General features: G+C 51.2%; 4 protein-coding genes across 4 annotated transcripts; 3 read left to right on the plus strand and 1 right to left on the minus strand.

Annotated features, from left to right (window-relative positions):
* Positions 1-213: 213 nt before the first annotated feature.
* On the plus strand, positions 214-3,054 carry TGME49_247570 (hypothetical protein). Its single transcript, XM_018780828.1, has 3 exons — positions 214-719; positions 1,064-2,275; positions 2,541-3,054. Exons 1-3 carry the CDS (start codon positions 435-437, stop codon positions 2,655-2,657), a joined length of 1,614 nt encoding a protein of 537 aa, XP_018634966.1. The 5' UTR covers positions 214-434; the 3' UTR covers positions 2,658-3,054.
* Positions 2,657-5,067, minus strand: TGME49_247580 (glutaredoxin domain-containing protein). The gene is made up of 2 exons (XM_002367084.2): positions 3,823-5,067; positions 2,657-3,453 (listed from the first exon to the last, which is right to left on the minus strand). The coding sequence occupies exons 1-2, from the start codon at positions 4,471-4,473 to the stop codon at positions 3,166-3,168; spliced, it is 939 nt and encodes a 312-aa protein (XP_002367125.2). The 5' UTR covers positions 4,474-5,067; the 3' UTR covers positions 2,657-3,165.
* Positions 5,068-5,563: 496 nt separating this feature from the next.
* Positions 5,564-12,256, plus strand: TGME49_247590 (methyltransferase domain-containing protein). The gene is made up of 5 exons (XM_002367085.2): positions 5,564-8,070; positions 8,629-8,689; positions 9,245-9,402; positions 9,671-9,726; positions 10,453-12,256. The coding sequence occupies exons 1-5, from the start codon at positions 6,619-6,621 to the stop codon at positions 11,375-11,377; spliced, it is 2,652 nt and encodes an 883-aa protein (XP_002367126.2). The 5' UTR covers positions 5,564-6,618; the 3' UTR covers positions 11,378-12,256.
* Positions 12,257-13,498: 1,242 nt separating this feature from the next.
* TGME49_247600 (hypothetical protein) lies at positions 13,499-22,636 on the plus strand. Its single transcript, XM_018780829.1, has 12 exons — positions 13,499-15,064; positions 15,559-15,778; positions 16,520-16,707; positions 17,185-17,303; positions 17,872-18,095; positions 18,852-18,914; positions 19,351-19,422; positions 19,656-19,692; positions 20,048-20,092; positions 20,570-20,731; positions 21,125-21,425; positions 21,953-22,636. Exons 1-12 carry the CDS (start codon positions 14,494-14,496, stop codon positions 22,042-22,044), a joined length of 2,094 nt encoding a protein of 697 aa, XP_018634967.1. The 5' UTR covers positions 13,499-14,493; the 3' UTR covers positions 22,045-22,636.
* Positions 22,637-23,598: the final 962 nt, after the last annotated feature.

A 23,598-nucleotide genomic window follows, 5' to 3' on the forward strand; every position in this document is an offset into this window, starting at 1 on the left:
ATCACTTTCCGTTTCCTCACCGTTTGTAAAATATGCGGTGTTAATACCAGCGTTCACGTATGTCCAACATCAACCGACGCGCATCCGTTTTCCTCTTGCTGTTGGCTATGCCTGGGTAAGACTACGGGCGCTGCCACGTCAATCAAATCTGTTTGATATTCTGTTTCTTCTTGTTGGTATGCCGCGGCATTGTCGCCGGAAAAAGACTGGAGCTGTAGAGGATCACACACGCGCGTGATATTAGTGTGATCAACGGAGCCACCGACTCGGCCAAAGCACTGCTTCTGTACTGCCCAACACGGCCATCGGCAAAGCGAAGCGTCAAGCGGGACACTGACAATGTTGAACTGTATCGTTTCAGGGCACGCATAATTTCACGACTACCAGCGATTGAGGTTCTAGACCACCAAAAAGTCACGGACACCGAAAAGCAGATGTCCTCTTCCTGCGAAGCGCACAATCAGTCGGTGGCTTCCCTTGGTTGCTCTTCGCGATCTACTCGTTCTATGCCTCATGTTGGTTTCTCTGGAAGGTCGTCGTCAGGGCCACGTAACCACTATTTCTTGACTCTGCATACGAGGACGGAACGATCGAAAAGTTGTCTTCAATCTGCCTGCTCGTCAAGATCCCCTTCAGCAACAGCGGTATCGACGACACCCGACAAGGAACCAGGCAATGGGCATCACGTCGCAGATTACTCTCACGTGTCGTCGCCAAAGGTGAGCGGTATGATGGATCGACTAGTCTTTCATGAGAAACATCTACTGCCTGCATCCCCCCATAGGTGATAGATTATTTGCAATGCTTGGACCCGACCTTCGCTGCGACAGTTCTTCGCGTTATTCACAAACGAAGTACAGACAATGACAGCGATTCCACAGCAGACGGTGGATCTAAGGCCTCTACAAAGTATGGCACGATATATTTCAATAGTGAGTCCATTTTTCTACCAGCGGCCTAGTATTAGGCCATGGTGTTTTATAGGAAGAACAACGGTGGGTTACTTGTTTCCAGGATAGCTCATTTGGACTGCTTTGTGTCTTTCGTTTTCTTCACTATTCAGTGCATCTCTCGTTCGCGGCAACTGTCTGGGTTTTCGGCCCTCGACTGCGACGTGCTGCAAAAAGCACGTATTCTTTGTGCCCGGCCGAAGAGTGATATGCGCGACAGGGAATCTCTGCTGCTTGCCGACAAAGTCCTTTGTCCGTCTCCGCATCCACCGGCGATACGAGCGCTTCGAAACGAGACTTTCAAAGAAAACACTCCACACATGCAAGGCCTCTCTAGCGCAAGTGTTGTCTGCAGTACGGAGCATGTTAATCCTGTCATGGGACCAGCTTATGTTCCACAGAGGAACCTTGTTTTCCAAAACCCGCGTCGTGCAAACACGAGTCACGGGCAGCGTACCTACGTTGGTGCATGTAATGCCTCGTTCTCTTTTTGCTGTGCCTCTTCTGTCGGGAACTCAACCAAAGGAACTGACACTGCTGGCTTTCCCGGCGAGGCAGCATGCGGCAAGGACGTTTCTCCTCTGGAAGCTTGGGAAACCGAGGAGGTTCGAGCTGCCTGTATGGGCCTTCTGAAACAGTGGGCACCTTTCCAAGAACGACGGCCGCCGAATGATTTCACGTACACCATACCCCTTGAGTTCCTTCAGCCTCTCGCGGAATTCGTCGAGAACGACTGTGCGGGCATCGGAAAAGTTCCTGTTCGACTCATCAAAGATGCCGTGCAGCTCAAAGAGGAACACGAAAAAACAGTCGCAGCAGCCCAGGCACAGACTCAAGCGGACGTTGCAGCAGCAGGACACTTGGTTCCGACTTCTCATTTTGGTTCGCAGGGGCGAGGCAATCACAGCGCCGGGGGCACCCGAGGGAAAGCAGGGAAGACTGCAAGTGAAACCTCATCCGAAGGTGGTCACAGTGCAGGTGGAAATCGGGGCTGCCTTGCCCGCAAGGCAGCTGGCGGTGTGGTCTCTAGCACAACAGGCACGGTTCCTTCCCCAAGTGTAGGATCAGTCGCCAAAGAGAAAACTGTAGCAGGATTAGGCATCCTACCAGCCAAAGACGGTGCCAGTGGACTGACGCAGGGAATGCCTCTTGCTTCCCCTTCGCCCGACATGACAGCAGCTCAGGTGCTTGATTGGGTTCTTCATCGACCTTGGGTAGAGCGAGACGAGCACCTGATAGAACAAGCCCTTGAGAAGTTCTATGTAGATGCTCAAACCCGGCTCACCCAGGGGAAACCAGCTGAGGCGACAAAGATGGCAACTCTGGTAAGCAACAGAAGCAACAGCCGAGACCATTTCCAGGGGCGTCCCTTGTTGGTGAGGACTGCTTGATTATTGGCAGATAGCGGCAGGTAATCGTTCATCAGCACAAATGCCCCTGTGGCAGTGTACCCTGCAACGTGAGCGCGTGTTCAGCCATTCTAGACCCCTAGTGGTGAGCAAAGTATCCAGACTGTAGCCAGCTCGACTCTGTCCAGATTCTTGGGGCAGACTGCCACTTCCTTGTATCATCTGTGGACTAAATGCTCAGGCGATCAGGCTGTCGCGGATTCTTGACGAACGCCAGGCTGCAAAAGCTCGGGCAGTCGCCGACAACCCTTCCACAATGAGGATGTTCAAAGAACGTAAAATGGACTTGTTCTGGTAGAGACTTAGTCCAGAGTTGATTTTGCTTTACAGCTGTGTCCCTGGACAGAGGCGTGCAATACACACAGACCATGCAAATACCCCCCACCACTCCCCTTTCCTAATTGTGCCCTCAACCGAGAGAGGTTCAAATCAATCTGGCAGTTGAGTCCCTGGCACGCCCAAAGGTCCTTTCCCCTTTGCATTTCTGTCAGTCCTGGCGGGACACTAAGTTGAAGTCAGACATGTCATGTAAACCTGGAGTTCGTTTTTGGTCCGCACAAACTGAATTCCCCAGGATTACCGCTTCCTGTATCCTGATGCACGAACACGTTGTATCACAGCGCGCAGCTCCCTTTACCTATAGGACGAATGTCTTTTCTAGTGAAGTAACCACGGTAAAAACGGTTTTCTAGTAACAGCAGCTAAGCGTTTACGACGCCAAACACATCGTAAAGCATAATACTGGTGAGAGCGTGGGGACTTCACACTTTTCCCTGTGCCATTCCTGCCGGCATGTTGTTCCGCTGCTACAGCGCGTCTCGTGCGCCGTCGGCGAACATTTTCCCTGCTCGTGAGAGTGCCTGGTGCAGAGAGCGATCTCTAAACATTTCGGCAGCAATGTCTGTGCCACCGACGAACTGATGCTCAATAAACAACTGGGGAACTGTGGGCCAGTTTGTGTAACGCTTCAGAGCTTCTCGAAGCTCGAGGTCTTCCCAGACATCCACAGCGCGGAAGAAACCTTCTGGAAGACTGCTTGAGGGCGACGGGTCTGTCGTATCGCAGCCTGACAAACTGGGTTCTTCACTTGCAGCCTATCAGACAGACGACAAACCATCGACACGTTCACCATAGCAAACAAGCCTATCTGTAAATCGACAGCACGAGTTCGAAATATATCCACCAAACGGGTCCATCAACCATGCAGAACGAAACCGCTGCTTTGTTGGGGCTTCTGTGCCTAGTGGCAAGCGTACTCGTCGGAAGGGTTCAACAAATTCAATGCACTGCCTCCCAGCGCACACCACTTGCTGAGAAAATTAAGTTAAAGAAGTCAGACCTCTCACGAAGTTGGTCGAGACGTGAATTGGTGTTCGTCTACGGGATTTAGGCTGGCGGAGCGTTGAACGTCAAGATCCGTGCTACTCTAATGGATGAAGAAGAACACATCTTTTGTGTCTTACCAGCTGGAGGATTTCAACGATGGCTCGGCTGTAGCCGCACCGGGGGTCCTTTGGAGTCCCCTTCATGAACAGCACCACCGGAGCAGACTGAACCAGTCTTTCCACTCTCGCGCGTAACCTTTCATCTCGATTAGCTTCTTCGCCTCCCCCTCTGTCGGAAGATCCTTGCAAAGTTCCTTCATGAGTACGCTTTCCGGAGAAATGGTCCGTGGCAACAGGTGAGATAGTGCGGCGGGAAATTGATGAAGACTGGTATTCTTCGTCGAACGAAGGGATATGTGCGTAGGAATGCGAAGAAGCAGAAGCGAAGTTGAGGAGAGAGTGGACGTTTTTCGGGTTTAAAAACAATTCTGTCGAACTTTCAAGGTCCGCAGTAGGCGCCTGCCTCATAGACGTCCACGTTGCACCTGAGGAAGTGGGTGACAGCCGGCGCGTGTATGAACTGGTGTCAGCGGGGGCTCTCCGAATCGTGTTGCCCCGGTAGGCATGTTTCGGAGGAAAAAGAAACGCCGTGATGTGTAAGGCATCTTTTCCATGAAGCGTCTTTTGAATGGCATGGACACCACAGCAAAAACCTACTGTGCAAGCGGCAACGAGAAAAGCTAGCACTGCACACAGAGCCTGTCGTCGCACACACTCTGAACCCATCATGACAGCGGCTTTTGAGCTACATTCACCGCCAGTGAAAGTCAGTTCAATTTGGCACAAGAGATATGAAGATGCCGTGGTCTTCTTGCACCAGCGTCATCAGAAAGCAGACAGCTGCTGTCTTGTTGTTAGAGCAACCGATGAACTTCCCCCTATCGCTCGTCGAGTCAGGTTGTCCTTCACCTCTCGCTTCCTTCATTCGAGGCAGCGCGCAGCTCATATTTGGCTGTAGAGTGGAATCGGGTCCGCGAAAATGAAATTCCTTTTTCTTTTTCACGGATGCGGGATGGGATGCGCGGGCAGAAGTCCCGTTGTTCCTGAAGACAATCACTCGCGCGCAAGATGCTGTTCCTCAGCAAACGAGAAAAGAATGTCTGAAAGGAACGAAACAGAGCTGGAAACATCTCTTCCGTGCGACTTTTTCGGATGCGCCGCAGATTGAACTGCAGCAGGTCTCTGGGCGCGCAGCAACGATCCGCCGGTGAAAAGTGGGGCCAACGCAGAGACGGAAATACTCGAGGCTAACCGCGAATGGTCGTTTCTGATCCACTGGTGAATGGAGGAAGACATAATCAGAGGATCCATCGGGCTTTCAAGTCTTCCTTTCTGTCATCTGTGTTGAGACGCGTTTCATCATGTTTTCTGGACGACTGTGGACGAGCAAAACGCACGAGACACAGCATGTGCGGAAAGCCAGCGTCCTCCAAGACAAGCACACCCGGATGCGAAGCGCTTGCGCAAATCGTCAAAACACGTGTAGATGCACAAGACGCGAATGCCATTTCGTGGCGCTTGTTCTCTGCGAAATGCCAAGATATTCCGACTATGCGACCTGCAGCGGGAGACTACGCAGGAGTCGCCTCTGTCTTTTCTGCAAGAGGACATTTGACATCAAAATGCATTTCGACAGCTAACAGGTTTATCGACATGGGGTCGGGGAAGAGCCTCGCAATGTCGTTCTTGGGACCAGACGTGACAGTTAACTGACATTTTGAGCAAAACAGGGGTGGCAGAGAGTGAAAGGCAACTTCAAGACTTCTGGTTAGACTGGAAATGCACACAAATGCCACATAAAAGACTCACAGTCCATTGCATCTGTGTTTCCGCTGTCGCACAGAGTGTGCCCGCATCGATCCGACACCCAGCGTCTGTACACCCTGTATTCGCCACACCCAGTGCAGTCGCATGTTTACCGTTTCGACGTAACGAGGTCTGATTTGTTTCATCAAAGATTCGGAAAGACCCTTTGTCATTTTCGAGTGTCTGCTGTGTTCAATTTTTGCCTTCGCGACGGATGAAAGTGCCTCACTCGTGGCGGAGCAGCGCAACAAGCGCCTTGTATCGAAAATAGCGGCTGGCTGGTGCTGCAGGGTTTTTTGGAGCATTTTGTCCACTGAGAAGTGGTTTGACTCTTTTTTCGGATGCTGTTGGCCTATGTAATGAACTATTGCTGCGAAGTTTTGTCCTAGTCCCCGAGAATTTTCTCTTTCCGCAGAGCGTTCAATCAAATTGTCTGGCGTATTACAGACCCCTGGCGTGTCGAGCGACTGGCGCACAGCACATCGGGCGCTCGCTCCTTTTTTCTAAAACACGTGAATGACTGCAGCGCAGTTCTCCACTTTCGTTTTTCATCGGGAAATACTTGCATGTTTGTGTATCGAGAGATGCATCTCCTGATCAGCCTTCAGAGAGTCACCAGCTTGCATGTAATTGCGGTGTTTGGGTGTCGCTCTGTTGATCTGTGGAGCTAAATAGGGCCGTGCCAACGTGTTGACGTTATTTTTTCCCTCAAACAACCTTAGTCGTTCTGGCCGTGTATGTCTCGCCCTTGTGCTTGCCCGTAGCGTCTTTCTTCAAAGCATATGCCCGCGCCTCCTCACGCTTCCCTCTTTTCCTCGGAGGGACCGCAGTCGTTTCAGCGTTTCGCTGGCGAGTCCGTCCCCGATGAAACCCCTACGCCGGCGTGCTGCTCACGCTTTCCTCTAACTGCCTTAAACCCGTTAACTTACCCCTGCCCTTCTTTTTTCTCCTCGTCACGTTCACTCACCCTTTGGCTCTGGCAGCTCTTCTTTATCGCCGCTCTTGCTCTCCGAAGTTTCTCCCTATTCCAACGCCTGCCTCCTGCGCATTGCCGCCACGGTGGACAAAATGTGGCGGAACCTTTGTCCGTGTTTAGTTGAGTTGTCTCTCTCCTCTCAGGCGGGCAGAGCGGCGACTCGCCAGGTGTTGCACGGAACCTTCATGGGACAGCAATCCTCCCTGACGACGAGAGTGCAGCCTGTAGGACGACAGGTAGTTCAAGGAACGGACTTTGTTCTCAGAGACCGCAAGCGCCACACTCTCTGCCTGCCTGCCCCATCGGGTGTCTCTCCGCTCTCCTCTTCAACTGTGATATCTCCGGTCGTTTCCCCAGCGGCGTCTCACAGTGACTGCCTCGTCGCTCCATTCTTTCCCGTGTCCTCCTTTCACGTTTTCGCATCTCCTTGCTTTGTTCCTTTCTTCAATTTCTCTTCGAGTGGATGTCGCAGAAGAGACAGGGGGACACCGGCGAAGGGACGCGAAGTGGGAGGAAGTCGAACGCTCATCTCTCACTCTTCTCTCTCTCCGGCGTCATCTCCGGTTATCTCTTTTCTCGGCGGAGAACGCAGGGACGTCGAGGAAGGAGGCGTGCTCAGGCCGCTTTCTTCGCCACTCGAAGACTCGCGCAAGATGCGCAGACATGACAGTGGACAGCAAGAGAACTCACAAAGAAGGGGGGACAGCGAAAAATTCCGACTCCGGATTGCCAGCATCGCGAGCGCCTCCCTTCTCTTCGCCTTTGCCTTTCGTCAATGGGCTGAAGGACAAGAAGAAAAACGCAGAAATGTTTGGTGGAAAGAGTCATCTCGCTTTTCTCCTTCGTCATCTTCGCCTTCTTCTCCTTCTCTTTCTCCCTCATCTCCTCATCTTTCGCCCTCCTCTTCTTCCCTTTCTTTTCTTTCTCCTTTATCTTCCTCTGTGTCTGCACCCTATGGCCGGCCTCCGCTGCCTGCGTCGTATCCTCACGCGTTTCGTCTGCCTTCTGAGGTAGCGAGCAGAGAGGATCTTGTATCGGGACCCGACAGAGAGAAGGAGCTCTCTGGTGGTCCTGCGTCTGCTGTCGAGGCGCCCCTGCCGCCTCCGTCCCTCTCTTCTCCCGTTTCTAAACTTGCCCTTGCTCTCGCCTCTGATGTTTCCCCTTTGCTTCCTTCTTCGTCCTCTGGTGAGGATGTGGAGGCTTTTCTTTCTCCGCTCTCTGAGGCAGAGATTCGGCGAGAAACAGCTCGACAGATGCTGCTTGGCAAACCACTGACAGTGAAGGGCATGGGTGACGTGACACCCGGGAGTCGCGTGATTGTCCATGACTGCCGCCCTCTGAGAGAAAACGCTTCTCTCGTTTTCGACTTTCTGAGAGCAGCTGACAGCGCGTTTCTCTCCACGAGTGGGGATGCGAAGGCAGAAAAGGAAATAGGGGACAAGGGAGAATGCGAAGAAGATCCAGAACTCCAAGAAGCGCTTGCGGCTTTGTACGACAGCGAGATCGAGTTGTGGGAGTCTGCGGCTTTCCGGCAGATCGTTGAGGTGGGAAACCGGGGAGGAAATCAAGAAACGCAGAGAGCCGGATAGAAGCAGGCAAGGAGGAAGATTCTCAGAGAGGAGGACAGAGGAGGGGAAGTGGAAAAACAAAGGAAGAACATCGGGGTAGCTTGAGAGGGTGTGTGAGACAAGGTCGAGAGGCAAAATGGCGAGGACGTGAATGAGTCGGGCTGAGGGAGGAATCAACCCCGCGCACAGGCGCAAGGGAGGCGCCAGCACAAATGCGGAACAGAGTAGAGAAGAAGAGGAGACTGAGGAAGAAAAGACAGCGGAGGTTCTGCTGGAAGGAGCGACGGCATGGGAGGGCGTCGACAGGGACGGAGACGTAGGGAAAGGCAGAAACTGAAGGAATGTCCTGGCGTCTCATCGCTGGGCAGAGAGCGTCGAAAGATGATGTTTCGCCTCGAGTGTCTCTTCTTTCGTTTCGATGGTCTTGGCTATGTGCCTCGAAAACTTCTTGTCGTCTCCTTCTGTTTCCCGAGCAGGGTCTCTTCTCCTTCTTCTTGGAGAGTGTTTTTCATCTGTTTGGACTTTCTGCCTCAGGCATGGCGCGAGGAGTTATATCGACGCTCGGCGGTCGGGGACGTTCTGGAAGTCGGCGTCGGTGAGCAAGTCGCCTCTTTCGCACCTCGACACCGGCTTTTTTCTTTTGTTTCTGGCCAGCTTTCGTTTCCTTGTCCCCTGGCTCGAGCTGCATAGCCGTCGTCTAGATAACCAAGTCGAAAGCAAATAGGCATACGTTTCCGGTGTCGTTATCCAAATACTAAAATACTACCGGCCTATTCCGGCGCAAATGTTTACCCGTATGTGTGAACACATTCGTAGTCATTTATATTTATATCCACCCATATATCTATTTATGTACATACATTCACGAAAAAACGGTAGATCTCTCCGAACGTCGGTGTGTACATATGTTGATCTATTCGCATATTTCCGTATGTGTCTATCTCTCTAGACATCAATTTGTATACGTGTGTTTACGTGACTTTCTACCGACTTGCAGGCGAAGGACTGAGAAGCTACGCAGACTCGCGCCTGTCTCTGAGTCTTTTCCTGTTGAAAGAGGACATCCGGGGGTGGCGGAAAGGGCCTCTGCCTTTGGGGAACGTCTCGAGGTGAACGGTTATTGTCTGTTTTGTGGTTTCTGCCTTCTCAGGGAGAGCTCGTGGACTTTGGAATCCAGGGTGGAAACAATGGTGTTCGAGTTACACGGGCGTTGATGTGAGATTGCACGATGAAGCTCGAAGAACTGTGGAGATGCTTTCTTCTCCGTCCCATCGCAGCGGCCCTGCGTTGCCTCTCCTCGATCTTCTGGTGAGTCTTTCCGGTTTTCTTCGTTCTCAGCTCGGGTTTGCTTTTTATCAGCCGCCTCACAAAACTGGACTTCTCTCGCTTTTCGATGTGTCTTCTCTTCGTTTTGCAACCCCAAAAGGAGAGACAGACAAGTCTCCTCAAGTTGGAGCAGCATCGAGACTCAAGCTCTCTGTTTAGCGGGTCTGTCTTCTGTCACTCCACCAAAGGCGTCTTGCCTAGACACAACATGCGTTTCTTTTTTTCTTGTGTTCTCTCCTTGTCTCCAAAGGAATCGGACGCGCATGATCTCCCCTTCCCCGGAAGTTCCTTTGACTCTGTTTTAAGGTGAGATGAGGACCAAGAGCGAAGAGCTCCAAACAGTGTCTCGAGTGTCTTGTCGTTTTTTCTGCTTTCCAGTCGTCTTCGGTCCACAGAGTCTTGTTCCTTCTCCGTCTGCCTTCTCTCTGTAAAACATCCGTGTCCTCTCCCATCTGAAATCTCAGGTGTGAGATTCTCTTTCCTGTTTTCCTTCATATGTTTCGCTTCTTCGCTTCCGGTCTACAGACGTGGTGGAAAATCGGCGAGCTTCCGCAGTGTCTCTGTTGCGTCTCTTATGTCGGCGCGCTACTGCCTTGTTAGTGAACATTTTCGTTCAGTGAGGAACGACAGTTTACGAGAAAGGTCTCGAGCCTCTTCTCCAAGTGGAGTTCAAGAAGAGCCTCCCCCCTCCTGTGTTTGAAGTTTGATTGAGAACACGAGAGTCTTTGAAAGTTTGTTTGTCTTGAGTCTGCGGAGCTGGTTCATCTGCTGCAGATACCCTCTAAGTGACTGTATTCGTTTGTGCAGCCCCTCATTATTTTCTTGAAAAGTTAAAAAAATCCAGTATCTGTAGTATTCGTTTCATTATATATAGTTTTGCGGATAACGCATATTTCAAATCCATGCATTTCTCTGTGCATTCGCACCTCTTTAGCATAGTTCTCCTAGGAAAATTCATTTCTCAGGAGGATTTCTCCCGATCCACATGAACTCTCTGCTCTTGTCACTTTTGCCACACCTCTGTGCATGCAGTCACCGCGTGCTCTGCTGCGTAAAGTCGCCGGCCACTGTCGTCTCCTCGTTGCTTCGGGTGCTTCGCCCGGGGGGAATTCTTTTGCTCTTTGAGCACGGCGGCCTTCACCCCGCTGTCGAGCGAGCTCTTGCAACAGGTTGTTCGGATACGAAAGAGGGAGAGACGCGGGGGAAGAACACAAGAAAAGGAATGACAGGAGAGGAGACAAGAGCAGGAATGGGCAACGCTCTGGGAGACACTCGTGGGCGTCTGAGCGAGGAAAGGCTGGAGAAGACGCAGGAGAGCGCAGAGCGCAGGCATCGCAAGCAGGTAGGCCGAACGAGGAAGGAAGGGAGGCGGAGGAGACAAACAGACTTCGAGAGAGAGAGAGAAGTCGAAGGATGCTCCGAAGGGGCAACTGCTGAGGAGGCAAAGGCAGAAGGCGAAAGAAACGGAAGCAAACAAGGAACAGTAGACTGGGAAAAACTCTTTCCGCTGCCTCCTGAAGAACTCGAGGAAGCTGTAGCTGCTCTCCAGATGCCTACAAGCTTCTCCGGGAGACAGAAAAGGACAGGAGACAGCGAATGGGCATCCGGAGAAAGCGAGGCAGAGGCCAGCAAGACTGGAACATGCGCGTGGATTGATGTGCTTGGAGAGACAATTCAAATCGCTCACAAGCAAGAGAGAGGAGAAGGCGACAACGCGACTTCTCCCTCTCGCGAGCGACGAACGAACGAGACGACGAGCCTTCCAGAAGGCCTGCAGGCTTCGTGGACAGAAGGCAAAGAATCAGCATCTGGTGCCGTCTACGGCGATCCGTTCCGGTCCTCTGTGTCGTCCGACGCGAAAACACCGATCATTGAAGAAGTTCACATTTTCGTGTCTCCTCGACCAGAGATCGAGCGAAGCTGGACCTGCCTGCGTTGCGTAGCTGCGGGACCTTAGGGGGGGACTGGTCTGCTTTGAAGACAAAGAAAATCCCGCAGAGACATAAAAAAACCGGGGAAGACTGGCATGAGTCGGTCGTCTTGCTGGGGGAAGAAGAAACTTTGCTACTTTTGCATGCAACCAGGGGGGGGGATTGTGCACAGAGGCTGGACTCGAAACGCTTGAACCTAACGACCTGGGGAAGCAGATCTAGGAAAAAGAGACATGAACAGAGGTAGAAAGACGATTGGCGCACTGCGGTAGCGACTCCTGGGAAGAAGACATGGATGTCGCTGAACTGCCGTCTTTGTAAGAAGAAGCATGCCTCACAGCTCGATGCGCGAGGACGGGGACTCAAAGACATATACAGACACCCTCAAGTGTAGAGTCATACCTGTACACGCATACATCTATACAATATATATATATATATGTATTTGTATAAGTTTGTATGTATGTAGATGTATCGCGAAGGTGAATAAAATTGACAACGGTTACATGACAAGGGGTTTGGAAGCCAGAAGCAGATTCGCTTGTATGTCTCTGCAGATCTTTTCGTAAAAACTCATGCAGGTAATGAGGGGGCAGCGTATTTCGAGGAACTTGGCAGCCGTTCGTCAGCGCTTCACCATCTTCGGGACCTTCCGCCTCACCCGACATTCGTTTCTTTCAGAAAAGACATTTCTGAGTAAAACCATGTCAAACTAGAGGCTGACATTGTTCAAATCTGGCCAGTGCTCATGTTCACCGTCACATGCATATCTAAACACACCCACGAAGAAGCCGTTTATGTCCTGAAGAAAGTGTCTCCTGAACTTCGATTTCCCTGCCGCGTATGCGGCTCCTGAAACTCTGCAAGACGAGTAGACTCCTAGTTCGTTTCTTGAAGGTTTCTGCTTTGCTTATTGGATCCAACGTCTACTGGGTTCGCGTGGTTTCCACGTCACCCTGCCAGGTTTCAAAACTGAGCATGATCTCCAGCAGTGTTCCCACACGTTCATCTGCAGGATAACAGATATATATATATATATATATATATGTATGTAGTAAGAGAGACGTAGAATTGTAAATATACATTTCTCTACGCATATACAATATAGATGTATATATAAACATACATTTTTGAATATAAATATATTAATGCGTTAATATGTTGTGTTATTTTGAATGATTCAGATTCATTTGCTTGAACACTACGAAACCTTAGCTTTTTTGTGGGTGAACATTTTCATCGGTGAGTAGCAGTGTAGTCGGAAGAACCCCGTTGTTTGCGTGTCAAGTTCAATCTTACTAAAGACAGAGATGGGGACGCGTCTTCTTTTATTCCAAGAGGTCCTCATTTCTCGGCGTTCTTTGTTCGCTCGTCATGAAGAGGAGGCACTCTGGTTTCCAGAGAACGAAGGCCCCTTGCTCTCTCGCACTGCGCGTTTCCTCAAGTGTACACTGTTCCCTTCTCACGCGATTGCCATCTCTCAGATCGAGCGCAAGACATTGGCCTTTCCGCGAAGCACTGGAGTGGATGTTCCACGCTTTCGATTTCTCTGCACAGCTTTCGGGTCTTTTCGTGTTTCGAAGTGGTGCATGGGAGAGAGTCCCGTCGAGGGCGGGTGCACAGCAGAACCGTAAAGAACTTGGTTGTCTCTTATATCTCATTGCGGGTCCCCTGCCGTCTCGGCTCACTGGGCAGAATGTGCGTTTTGATGTAAGTTGGTCGTTGTGAATTCCTCATGTATCAGTCAATCTGTCAACAAGAGGGAGGTGCAGAGGGAGACAGAACAGCACAAATCTAGGAGAGCTGCGGGTTTAGGGTGGACGAAAAACTGCCTCTCTAACGGTATAGAGACTCTAGGGCTGCGCTTCTCTGGAAAAAAGATTCTTTTCCGGCTTTCTCTTGCGTTGACACTCACGAGTACGTCCTTGGAAATCCTCTGTTTCTTCGAGACTGGTACGTGAAGGGATACCACAAGAACAGTGAAGAACGTGAAGACCGGCTAGCTGTTGGCCGGCGAACCCTCCTTCAGAGAAACTGAGACACCACTTCGTCTTATCCGTTAACATCAGTCTAATGCCCGTCTTTTCCGTTGATTTGCACTGCGAACATCGGGCTAAAGTGTGGGGGAAAAAGCTTCATTCTTGGAAGGAACGCCCGAAAAACTGCTCTGACGTCTCTCAGCCGCCAGAGCCTCCCCTCTTTTTCCAGCGCAGCTACCGGCCGCTCGAGAAGCGTTTTCTCGCGCTGAAGAGAGGGCTTGCGTTATTTCGTCAAGTAAAGGGATTTCTGGATTAATCTCTCTTCTCGTGCGTGTTTCCTTGTGGTTTTTCTCTTTCGTTCGCGACCGCTGATGCCAACTTTGTCGTGAATCTCCTCGAACACCTGGCAGACACAGCCTGTGCGTTGCGAGGGAAAGCAGCCCTCGGCTTTTCCCGTGCTTTGGAGTTGGGGAAAGCGCCAGAAAAGCGCAGCGACTGTCGTTTTCCACTAACCCTTTTGTTTCTTTTTCTCGCGGCAAGGACTGGGAGAAAGAAGCCGCGCCCTCTCCGACGTTTCTTCGTTTTTTCCGTTCCTGCTGGAGAGAATTCCGCAGAAGCAGGCCCCGTCGCCTTCTCTCGTTTCTCGCTTGTCCTTTTGTCTGTTCCTGAGGAAACACATCGCCGAGGCGCAATTCGCAGTTCTCCTACACGCTTGCAGAACCTGCAACTTAGTATGTTCCTTGGCGCAGGTACCTTTCACGGCACAGCCCCAAGAAGTCAAACGCCGCGTCTTCCCGAGTCGTACGCGACTTCAGCGAAGCCTTCCTCATCAGTTTTTTCCTCGCGCTGCTAATCGCATGTGGCAACAGCAGTTGACAGACGACCCCTCTCCAGTTCCTTTCCTCGAACTTGGTGTGTATACTTCAATCGACTTACATTTCTAGACGCTGGACCGCAAAACTGTGTGAAGGTCGGGGACAGCCGTCGCAGCCCGAGACATTGAGGCCTTGCCTTTCTCCCGTTTCTCACTTATTTTCCACCCGTTTGAACGCTGGCTTTGCCGGCTCCTTGTCTCTCTCTCTCCGCCTTCCTGTTCCCTCCACGTCTCCTCTCAGGTGCAGAAGTCCCTTCGTCTCCTGCAAGGCCGTTTCCTCTCCTCCACAATGAGTGAGAACGACCCCACTCCCGCTGCGGCAGACGCAGAAGCCTCCGAAGGAAATCCGACGCAGGAGGGACAAACTGCGGATCCGAACGAGGCACCTGTCGCTCTGGAGAAAGCAGCAAGCCAAGGCGACGTTCAGCCCTCTCCCCTGGACGAGGAGAAGCCTGTCCCCTCGTCTCCACGAGAGGCCAGTGAGAAACCAGCCTCCCCACTTGCTCCCGAGGAGAAGTCCGCGTCGCCTTCGCCACAGCGGGGGCTCTCTGCTGCGTTCAAAACCGCTGCGGCAGCGCAAGAGAAGGGAGACACCGACGGTTCTGGCAATCTGCCTTCTCCGAAGCGAGGGACGTCTTTCGCGAAGCCGGTGTCTGCCAAGAGCGCTCCTGCTCGCAACTCAGGCGCAGTGCCTGCGAGAGGAAAGGATGAGAAGGGATTCGACAGAAGAGATACGCCGCCAACGCCCAAGGCCGCTCCTCTGAGCGCCGCAAACGTCAAAGGAAGTCTGTGGCAGCAAGTTCTGAACGACGCGAAAACGACGAAAGTCGAACAGCGAGACTCCTACCTCGTCATGCTAGGTTCGCAAAAGAGGCCAAGCTGGGCGGAACGAGACACTGCGTAGAAGAGAAGAACGGACGCAAGGGAAGGAGTGTTGAGCAAGCACAGCGGAGGAAAGGTGAAGCGAGCAAGAGGACACAGAACGACAAAAACCGCGAAACTCGGGTGAAAATAGCAGGGAAAAAGCCACAAGAGAAGAAGCTAAGACGGGAAATTAGCCCGAAACAGAGAAGAAGAAACGCTTGGTGAAGTGGAAATGTGCACGCGACCAAGCTTCTCGATGCGAATCGCGCAAGCACACCTCAAGTCACGGTTTCTGTTTCTCTCTACTACGCATCGTTGGCTGACAGCAATTGTGGGGGGCCCTTGATGGAGGCAACTGAGAGTCCTTTCTTCCTGAAAGTTTCTGCGTTTTCAGACTTTTCTGCGTACCCAGCTGAAGACTTCGCTTTCCTGTGAGGATGCGTATACACCGCTCTTTCGCCGTTCTCGTTCGTTTTCTCTCTTCTTTCAGGATCTTACGACGTTGGCAAAAGCACGCTGTTGCGACAGCTTCAAGTGTTGGGAAGCGTCAAACCTCTGTCTTCGACCGAAACGTACACAAATACGGGAGGCGTCTCTTTGCTGGACTTTGCGTACGTCGGACAAAGATGTCTTGAAGAAGAGGAAGACGTATCGACTGTCGACGCCCACTCTTTCGCAAGCGTGTACATTCTCCAGCATCCCGAACTCGCGTAAGAAAGAAAAACCTTAAAAAGTCTGCCTTCCACCCTCTGGCGCTGCAACCGCAAAGTTGCTCTTCTCACGAGTGCTTGGAGTTCCAGTTTCGTGTCTCCGACTGTTTCCTTTTTCGCAAAGAGCTCAAATCAAACGCATGTCGCGTCGGACCTTCTCTTGTGAATTTCCGGAGCGCATGCGCTCTGACGAGCTCTTCTCTGGGTGCCTCGTTTCTCTCGGTTGGCGCGTCTTTATCCTCGCCTCCAACTCCATCTCTAAACGCCCGGCACGTCCGCATATCCCCACATACATTTACACATCTTATTTCTATATACACATGCACATATACATATGCATATATATATATATATATACAGATACAGATACATATATATACATATGCATGCATATACATATACATATATATATATATATTTACATCGACAAGTAGTATGTATCTAAATATATGAATATGCATATGTATACCAGGTAAAGAAAGCTTCAATATCTGGAAGCGCAGTCCAAAAGTTGTAGTGTGTGTTTTCCGGCAACTGTTGCCACTGTTATAGAGGTATGCACAGATGTTTGTTTGCGGATCTGCGTTGCTTTTTATCGGTGCTGAACTTTTCAAGTGGCGATCGACGGGCAAATCGCGTTGTTGAGCAGATGAGAGACTCGCGTTTGGCGCGTGCGTCCGTCGGGTTCGCTTTCCTGGGTGTTTTCTGCGATGGAAGTTCGCTTTTTTCCTTTTTTTTCAGAGGTCGACTGGCGGAGCTGCTGCCCTCCTCGGCGTTGCCGAATCTCTGCTTTTTGATTTGTCTGGATATGCGGCAGGCCTGGTGCGCCTTGGACGAAGTGACCAAGTGGTTCCGAGCGGCGGAAAACATCTGCAACACTCTGTTAGCGAAGCAAGACGTCGAGACGCAAGATCGACTTCGAGACAAAAGTAGGGAGAGACGAGCGAGACGGAGAGAGAGGTGAAAGAAAGGCTGCAGGCAGGAAAGCGGATAAGGGAGGAAAGAGGAAGAAGAGAGAAGAAGAAGCAGACGAGGAGGCCAAGAAGACGAGTAAAGGAGGAAAGAGCCGGAAGAAGGAGGGAGTCACCAGAGAAGAAAACACGATAGCGGAAGGGAAGAGGACCGACAAGGAGAGGAAGACAGAGACAGAGAACGGCGGAAAACGTCGAGGGACGATAGAAGCACAGCGAAAGAGACAGAGCAACAAGAGCGGAAGATACAGCAAGAGAGGACCCGAGAGAGGAAGTGAAAAGGTTTGAGAAACAGAAGGCGAGAGAGGTAAAGGAGTCAACGGGGACGTCGAACTGAGAGAGAGGGCTGCGGAACTACGAGAAGGAGGAAGTCGAAGAGAACTAACAAGGAGAAAGAAAATTCTTGTGTGCATGCACGCTGTGCTTTTTTTTCAGTGCAGAGATACCTGGCGACGTATCGTCGGCATGCGATGAGCAGCGGAGTCACGCGAGCGGTGACGGCGTTGCTGGATCTCCAGAATTTCGGCAGTTGTGCTTCGACTGCTGGCGAAGAGGTGAGAACTTTTTTTCAACACAAGAAGTTTTCAAAGCCTCGTTGCCTCTCGTTGTCTTGACAGCAAGGCGCGGTTCCTGCGAACGACGCAGCGAAGATGCGAAAAAAAAAGATTTTTTCGATCGCGCAGGAGACGCTCTTGTGCGTTTCTTCTTTTCGTTCGTGCCTGCTTAGGACTTTTGGGACCTTCATCCCTCGAACTGTGTGCAGAACAACATCGTCTGCAGTCCAGTTGAGTCCTCGAATCAAGGCCGTCTCCCCTCTGCGTGTTGGACCGGTGAACCCGTCTCAGTTTTCTTGTCTCTGCGGCATGGTGGCTGTACACCGCCGCTCGCTGTGCCGCTTAAGACACCTGAGAGCTGGTGAATTTCAGATTCTCAGGAGCCAGCAGTAAAAAGGTTTCTCTGGACGTACAGTCCAAGTGGGAGTTCAGGGAATCTTGTGTGGGCGCTTGGACGTCCGTTTCTGAAAAAGCCTTCCTGCGGTGGGTTTTCCACTTGAACAGCGAGTGTTCTCCGCATCCTACAGTGTGCCGTTTCGCTTTGTACTTCTTGACTCTTTGTTTCAAGCTGGTGAAGACGTTGGAGGCAGAGAAAGCGACAGAGGCTTCGTCAGACATGGAGATTCCGATTCCGGCGCCGGTCGTCGTCGCAGTCACGCGATCCGACGCCTACCAGCAGTTAAACAGCCGGCAAAACTTGGGGCAAATCGACATCATGATGGCTTACCTTCGCCGAGAGTGCCTTAAATTCAACGCTGCGATCGTTGCATGCAGTTGCCGCGACGAGAGAAAGTAAGGAGAGACACCCGTGGGGATCTCGCCAGTTTGCGGCCCAGGACAGGAGAGAAACTGCGAAGATTTGAGCAGAACCCGACACCTGGGCGCTCCGAAGTGATGTTCGCGCGTCCGGAGACAGGCTTTGATTTGCCTTTGCTTCTACTCCATAGAGTGTTTCCTTCGGAGTTCGAGGCTCGAATCTGAGGCATTCTAGGCTTAAAAGGGATGGCAAAAGGGAGGCACACCACCGACTTTGCGTTGAAGCCGTTTAACGCCGCAGAACTCGCGATTCAGATGTGCGATGGAAACAAGCAGCGAGGGCGTTCTTCCCCCCCCCCCCCCCCGTTAGGTTCACCCGAGCAGTTGCAGGAAACAAAGAGGAAGAGCATCGAACCAAGAGACGAAAACGAGGAATCTGTGTTCGGAAAATGCTTCGTCCTCACGCGCCTTGTTTGTCGGCCATGGCGGTGGAGAGAGGCTGCCGTAGACGGTGAAACTGTGCGATGTGGGGGCCGACGTTCTCCTCCGTCAGTTACCCTCGTTCACAGCTGTACAGAGGAGTTGTCGCTAGAGGGAAAACGTAAACAGAGCGGAAAGACGAATTTCCGGTGTGTCGGGATTCTTCTGGGTTTAGAAACGGCTCACGGTTGAGAGCTTGTCTTTGTTTAATGACGCCAAGTTCTTTGCAGTGTGATCTCGACAACACGCTGCATAAGAAGGTCGAGTTTCGCCCGGGAACAACGTTTGCTCTTCTTGTGTTTGTGTTTTCAGCCCAAGGAACATCCTGTTGCTCTATCGCTACTTGATGCATCGTCTCTGCAACTGCTTTTTCAAGTGAGGAACGTCGACGTTTCTTTCGCAACGGTTTCGTTCTTCCCACTTACCAGCTGGACTTCCACGTGTATGGACTCTCCTAGATTCCCCCTCGCTCTCTTCGTGAGCGGCTCTCCAGTCCTGTCAAACGCCTCTGAATCCATCAACGGAGGCCGAGTCTGCTCTCTCTGTATTGGGCATCCGATCAGCTAGACAATCAAAGCGAGACAAAAAACGGTGATCGGCGATAAACGTATATATATATATATATATGTATATGCATATTTAACTGCCTGTATATTGGTATGCATATATGTATGTTTATGACTATCTGAATTGACACGTGAATTATACCCGGATTATTTGGTGCATGCCGCAGTCTGGAGAGTTTCTCGCGTTGGTTTTCTGTCCTGCTTTGATTTATTTTCATTGGTGTGTCCGTTTGCTTCCTCCGCAGGGAGTTGCCAGCAACAGAAGACGTCGAGTCTTTCTTCATGCCTTCCGGATGCGACACTGCTGAGGACGTCGAGTAGGTTTTCTTTGTAGAAAGTGCTCTCTCTCTCCAGCTTCGTCGGTCTCGTCCGGTCGTTGTCGGGGAACTGTGTATCAGACAATGTATTCTTCTGTTTTCTGCTCTCTCAGGCGTGGCGCAGAGCCAGCGCGAGTCACTCTCAAAGTAGCAGCCGAGAACATGTCCTTGTGCTATTGTTCTTGTCGCATTGAACGGGTTCTGTTTCCTTCGTTTGATGTGTGGATTTTCAGAAAGGCTGTGCAGCAAACAGTGGCAGGGAGCTTTGAGGTACGGAAACGAGTGATGAGAAGCGAATGCGGCAGAAATAGAACGGACAAGGAAGCGAGGAAAATCTTGAAAAAACGACGAATAACAGTCACACCAGACGAGGGTATATACAGGGAAGACGACAGGGGCGAAAGTTCATTCTTTGATTCGCGTATCTCTCTTGGCCGCTTGGTTTTGCGTGTTAGTTCATCGCGGGAATGTCCAGAACAGGCGACCATTAGGCTTATCGTTGTTAATCGGTTCCTCTTTTTTCTTGTCACAATTTCACGAGGTTTTCGAGCGAACACATTTGTTTTTGGATGTATGTCGATGATTTATTTTCGTCGTGAGACCATTTTGCGTGCTGGGCGTACAGAAACCGTTTGAGGCGTGGATTACGAGACACATAGAGTCGAAGAAGGTAAGCGTCAGGGTGGCATCTCCTGTGCGTCTTGTTCGCATTCCCAATTTCGTTTTTCCTGGCGCGTCCTTGCCGTCGTGTCTCCTGAGTGATAGACCCGCGTTTCGGCGCCTGATATTTTGCCCTGCCTTCTCACTTTCTTCTCTGCTGTTACTTCTTCGTTCCCCGCCTCCCGCTCTGGTCGTCCTTTCGTGTTCTCCCTCGTTTGCCGCCTTTGGTTTTCTGTCTCGCTGCCACTGTTCTTTACTGTTTTCTCTTCCTCTCGGTTCGTCTGCTGTCACCCGTCCCCTTCTCCATCATCCCGGTAGTGCTTTCTTGCTTCTCTGCTTCTCGTCTCTTTTGTGTTTTCCGCGCTCTCCCCTCTCCCCGTCTGGGTCCCTGTGTGTTTCGTATCCGTAACGTCGGTGCTCGCCTGTCCGTCGTCCTGTCTTCCATGTTTTTTTCGCTGGTCTCTGTACACCTTTCACCTTCAAGCAGCTCGACGACCAAGCGAACACGACAGTGCCTATCCAGACGATGCAGGAGTTTCTGCGGCAAATGGAGGAGCAGTTCCCAGCCGCGGCGGTCGCCGCAAAACCGATGGGCGAACGGCGCGTGCCTCTCCTCAGCGCCATTCCGAATGCGTCGGGAGCCTTAGGAGTGAGAATCAAGCGACTAGCTAAGATCACAGGCGACGTAACATTACATGCCTGAAAGTCTCCACAGTGATATATATATATATATATGTATATATATATATGCCTGTATATATATATATATATATATATATATGCCAGCATATATGTGATGACGCGTCATGCGCCAGTCCAGAGAGTGCTCGGGGTCCCGCGGTATCTGTACACCCCGCCAGACAGCGGACATTCGCGCCACGTCTGTGCCTGATGCTGTTTGGGTTTGCACCTCGAAGCTGACGGAGGGAACCGCTTAAGAATACCTCTGAGGCTACGCGTTCCTCTCAAGTTTGACTGTTGATTATCTAAAGGCTAGTGGTGGTGCATTCGCTCCGCGTTCGCGGTGTGTTTCTGTTTCCAGAGGACGGAGTCAGGCCGTCGTAGTTTGCAGGCAGGGTCGCAACGTCTTACGATTTCAATTCAGCCGTCAATCAAATCTTCGCGCGCCGAGTTGCAGCCTACAAAGACGTTTGTGTCCGGTCCAGGCGCAGAAGGCGGCGTGGAGAAAATTCGGACGCGGGCGGAGGTTCCGCGGCTGCTCTCTTCCACTCTTGTGACAAAGCCGAGCACCCTGCCGACGAGCAGTTCGACGATCTCGACTGGCGGCGGCGGAGCAGAGTCGGCCTCTCTGCAGAACTTTTTCCAGGGGTTGCTAGCCAAAAGTAAGCAAAAACTCCGGAAGAAGACCGAAAAGCCGGCTAGAAAAACGGACACCTCGAGAGCTGCTTTGAGAAAAAGGAAGAAGCACTGTAACGGCAGAGGGGCGACGGAGCGGTGGTAGTTATATTGGATTTCAAGTGTTCATGACTGGGAGAATGATTCGCATACTATACGTAAGCGACAGAAGACGATGTGGAGAGGAAGGATAGAGCAGGACAGAGAAGGTGTCGCCAGAGAAAATCGAGAGGAGTCGGAGTGGGAGAAATATACACAGACAGGGAGGGGGAAGCGCTGGAGCGAGACAATCCTGCAATCAGGATACGTAGCTGTCGAGGTCGAAAAAAGTGAGCCATTTCGGTTTTCCTAATTGGAGAAAACAGAAAGAGTGACAGGCACGGCAGCTGGACAGGCAACGACCAGGTCGATGAAGGGAGTTCTCCTGTCCTAAGCTTTTTTGGTGGTGGTGGCGTCCAATGCGTTCCATGCTTGGTTATGTATTCCTCTCCTTCCCTGCTTCCTCTCCTTTCAGACAAGACAAAGGTTCCCGCGACTCCGCGCGGTCGCGCGCGTCCGAAGGCAGGTCCCGAAGGAGAACAGAAGAAAGCGCCTGGAGACGCGTAGACAGAAAAACAAACCAGTGAATTTTATTTCTTTTGCCGCCACACGGTTCTTTCTCTGGAACTTCGCCTGTTTGGCCGCGTTTATTCGGGATGCAGAACGACAAACGCCGTTGAGACAACAGGAAACCCGAAAACAGCCTAGGCTTTTGTGGTACGTTCTCTTATTCAAGGCTAGCAGGTGGCCTCCAGTTCTCCAGGCGTGGTAGTGTGAGGTTTCTGCTCTCGAGAAAACATACAGAGTGAAGCAGGAAAAAGGGATAAAAAGCGAGTGTGCTACCGGTTTTTACGCGGTCACTTGCGGTTATCACTGTTACGGGACGTGGCGCTGAAAGTAAAGTAGGATCAGGACCACAGTTGAAACAAAAAGAGCCATTCTTTGTGTGAAGAGAAAACACAAGAGGTTGTGGATGCAGAACAGTGTTTTTTTCAGCCACAGCTGATGTTTCGGTCGTCACCTTTGTTTGGTTGAAAAAAGTCTTCCGCCGTGTGTCAAGCGTCGTTCGTCGCCAATTGGACGCATGCTCCCAGTGTTTTTAAAAAGAAAAACTACGAGCTTTTGTTCGTAACAAAAACCATCTCGATCAGGTGCTGAGGCTGAAGGAAGAGCACCTCGGAGCCCTGCGTGAAATTTCGTTCCTCTTTGAGGGTACAACATGCAAACACCCTAGACAGTCTGATTAAGAATACTAGTGCCACAACCAGAGTTTTCGATGTTGATTTTAGCGGCAGCGAAAGAGAAGCATGTAGTAGTGGACGAAACAGACAGGCTGTCTAGGCGTTGAGCTCAAAAACAGGGACTGGCAAGACGTAGAAAATTCCTGGGTACTTTTCGGGTAAAGCTGTTAGGACATATTCCCGATCTGCCTCAAAGATGACCACCCGTTTTGCTGCACGTGGCGAGTCTGTCTGAAAAGAATTCTCCTTTTTAGTCAGAGAGTCGCAGACAGACATTCCAGTGCACAAAAAGAGCTGGAGAAGTGTTTACAGAAACGCCTTCTTGATGCGGTTCCTCTGTTCAGCCACATGTCAGGGTCAATACTTCGCTACTATTTACTCTCCTGAAGTTCGTGCCTAATGGGAGCTCCTAGAGCAGGGGTAGCTCTGTCTCAAATCAAATTGTTTAGCGTGTTTCGGTAGTAATTATATGTTTTTCACGGGCTACGTGAAAGGAAACTGCTCGGCACGCCTGCGACTTCAAAAGTGCCATCATTATCATAGAACAGGCCGAATGCATATTAGGCGTAGACGGCTCTGCAGTCCGACAGATTCGCGAATTTGCTCGGAGAGCTCTTTTTTTCTAAAGGTAATGCCTAACACGAGGCACACCCTGAAGTGCCTAGAAAATCTGAACATCTGAGAAAGTGACGAGAATGCGTTACTATCTGAGAACCGTGGTGATATTGGGGGAGTTACTGCAAGCACTTCCGCCAGTTCCCAATAAAGAACTGCATTTACATTAGTCACTACAGTGCGACGCCGTTTGCTCCTTTCATCTGCGTGTACTTCCAGGGTACTAACTCGTTAAAAGGTGCACACAGAGCCGGGATCTACTACA

This window comes from Toxoplasma gondii, chromosome XII (genome assembly GCF_000006565.2).
Source record: "Toxoplasma gondii ME49 chromosome XII, whole genome shotgun sequence".
NCBI lineage: Eukaryota > Apicomplexa > Conoidasida > Eucoccidiorida > Sarcocystidae > Toxoplasma > Toxoplasma gondii.

Excerpts from the sequence above, each read along its gene's own strand:
- TGME49_247570 (XM_018780828.1), top strand. The coding sequence starts at position 435 with ATGTCCTCTTCCTGCGAAGCGCACAATCAGTCGGTGGCTTCCCTTGGT. Across the intron at positions 720-1,063 it reads CTCACGTGTCGTCGCCAAAG|TGCATCTCTCGTTCGCGGCA; the intron begins GTGAGCGGTATG and ends TTCACTATTCAG. Across the intron at positions 2,276-2,540 it reads CGACAAAGATGGCAACTCTG|GCGATCAGGCTGTCGCGGAT; the intron begins GTAAGCAACAGA and ends CTAAATGCTCAG.
- TGME49_247580 (XM_002367084.2), bottom strand. The coding sequence starts at position 4,473 with ATGATGGGTTCAGAGTGTGTGCGACGACAGGCTCTGTGTGCAGTGCTA. Across the intron at positions 3,454-3,822 it reads TCGTTGAAATCCTCCAGCTG|GCTGCAAGTGAAGAACCCAG; the intron begins GTAAGACACAAA and ends TCTGTCTGATAG.
- TGME49_247600 (XM_018780829.1), top strand. The coding sequence starts at position 14,494 with ATGAGTGAGAACGACCCCACTCCCGCTGCGGCAGACGCAGAAGCCTCC. Across the intron at positions 16,708-17,184 it reads AGATCGACTTCGAGACAAAA|TGCAGAGATACCTGGCGACG; the intron begins GTAGGGAGAGAC and ends CTTTTTTTTCAG. Across the intron at positions 20,093-20,569 it reads GACACATAGAGTCGAAGAAG|CTCGACGACCAAGCGAACAC; the intron begins GTAAGCGTCAGG and ends ACCTTCAAGCAG.
- TGME49_247590 (XM_002367085.2), top strand. The coding sequence starts at position 6,619 with ATGTGGCGGAACCTTTGTCCGTGTTTAGTTGAGTTGTCTCTCTCCTCT. Across the intron at positions 8,071-8,628 it reads CTTTCCGGCAGATCGTTGAG|GCATGGCGCGAGGAGTTATA; the intron begins GTGGGAAACCGG and ends TTTCTGCCTCAG. Across the intron at positions 8,690-9,244 it reads CGTTCTGGAAGTCGGCGTCG|GGAGAGCTCGTGGACTTTGG; the intron begins GTGAGCAAGTCG and ends CTGCCTTCTCAG.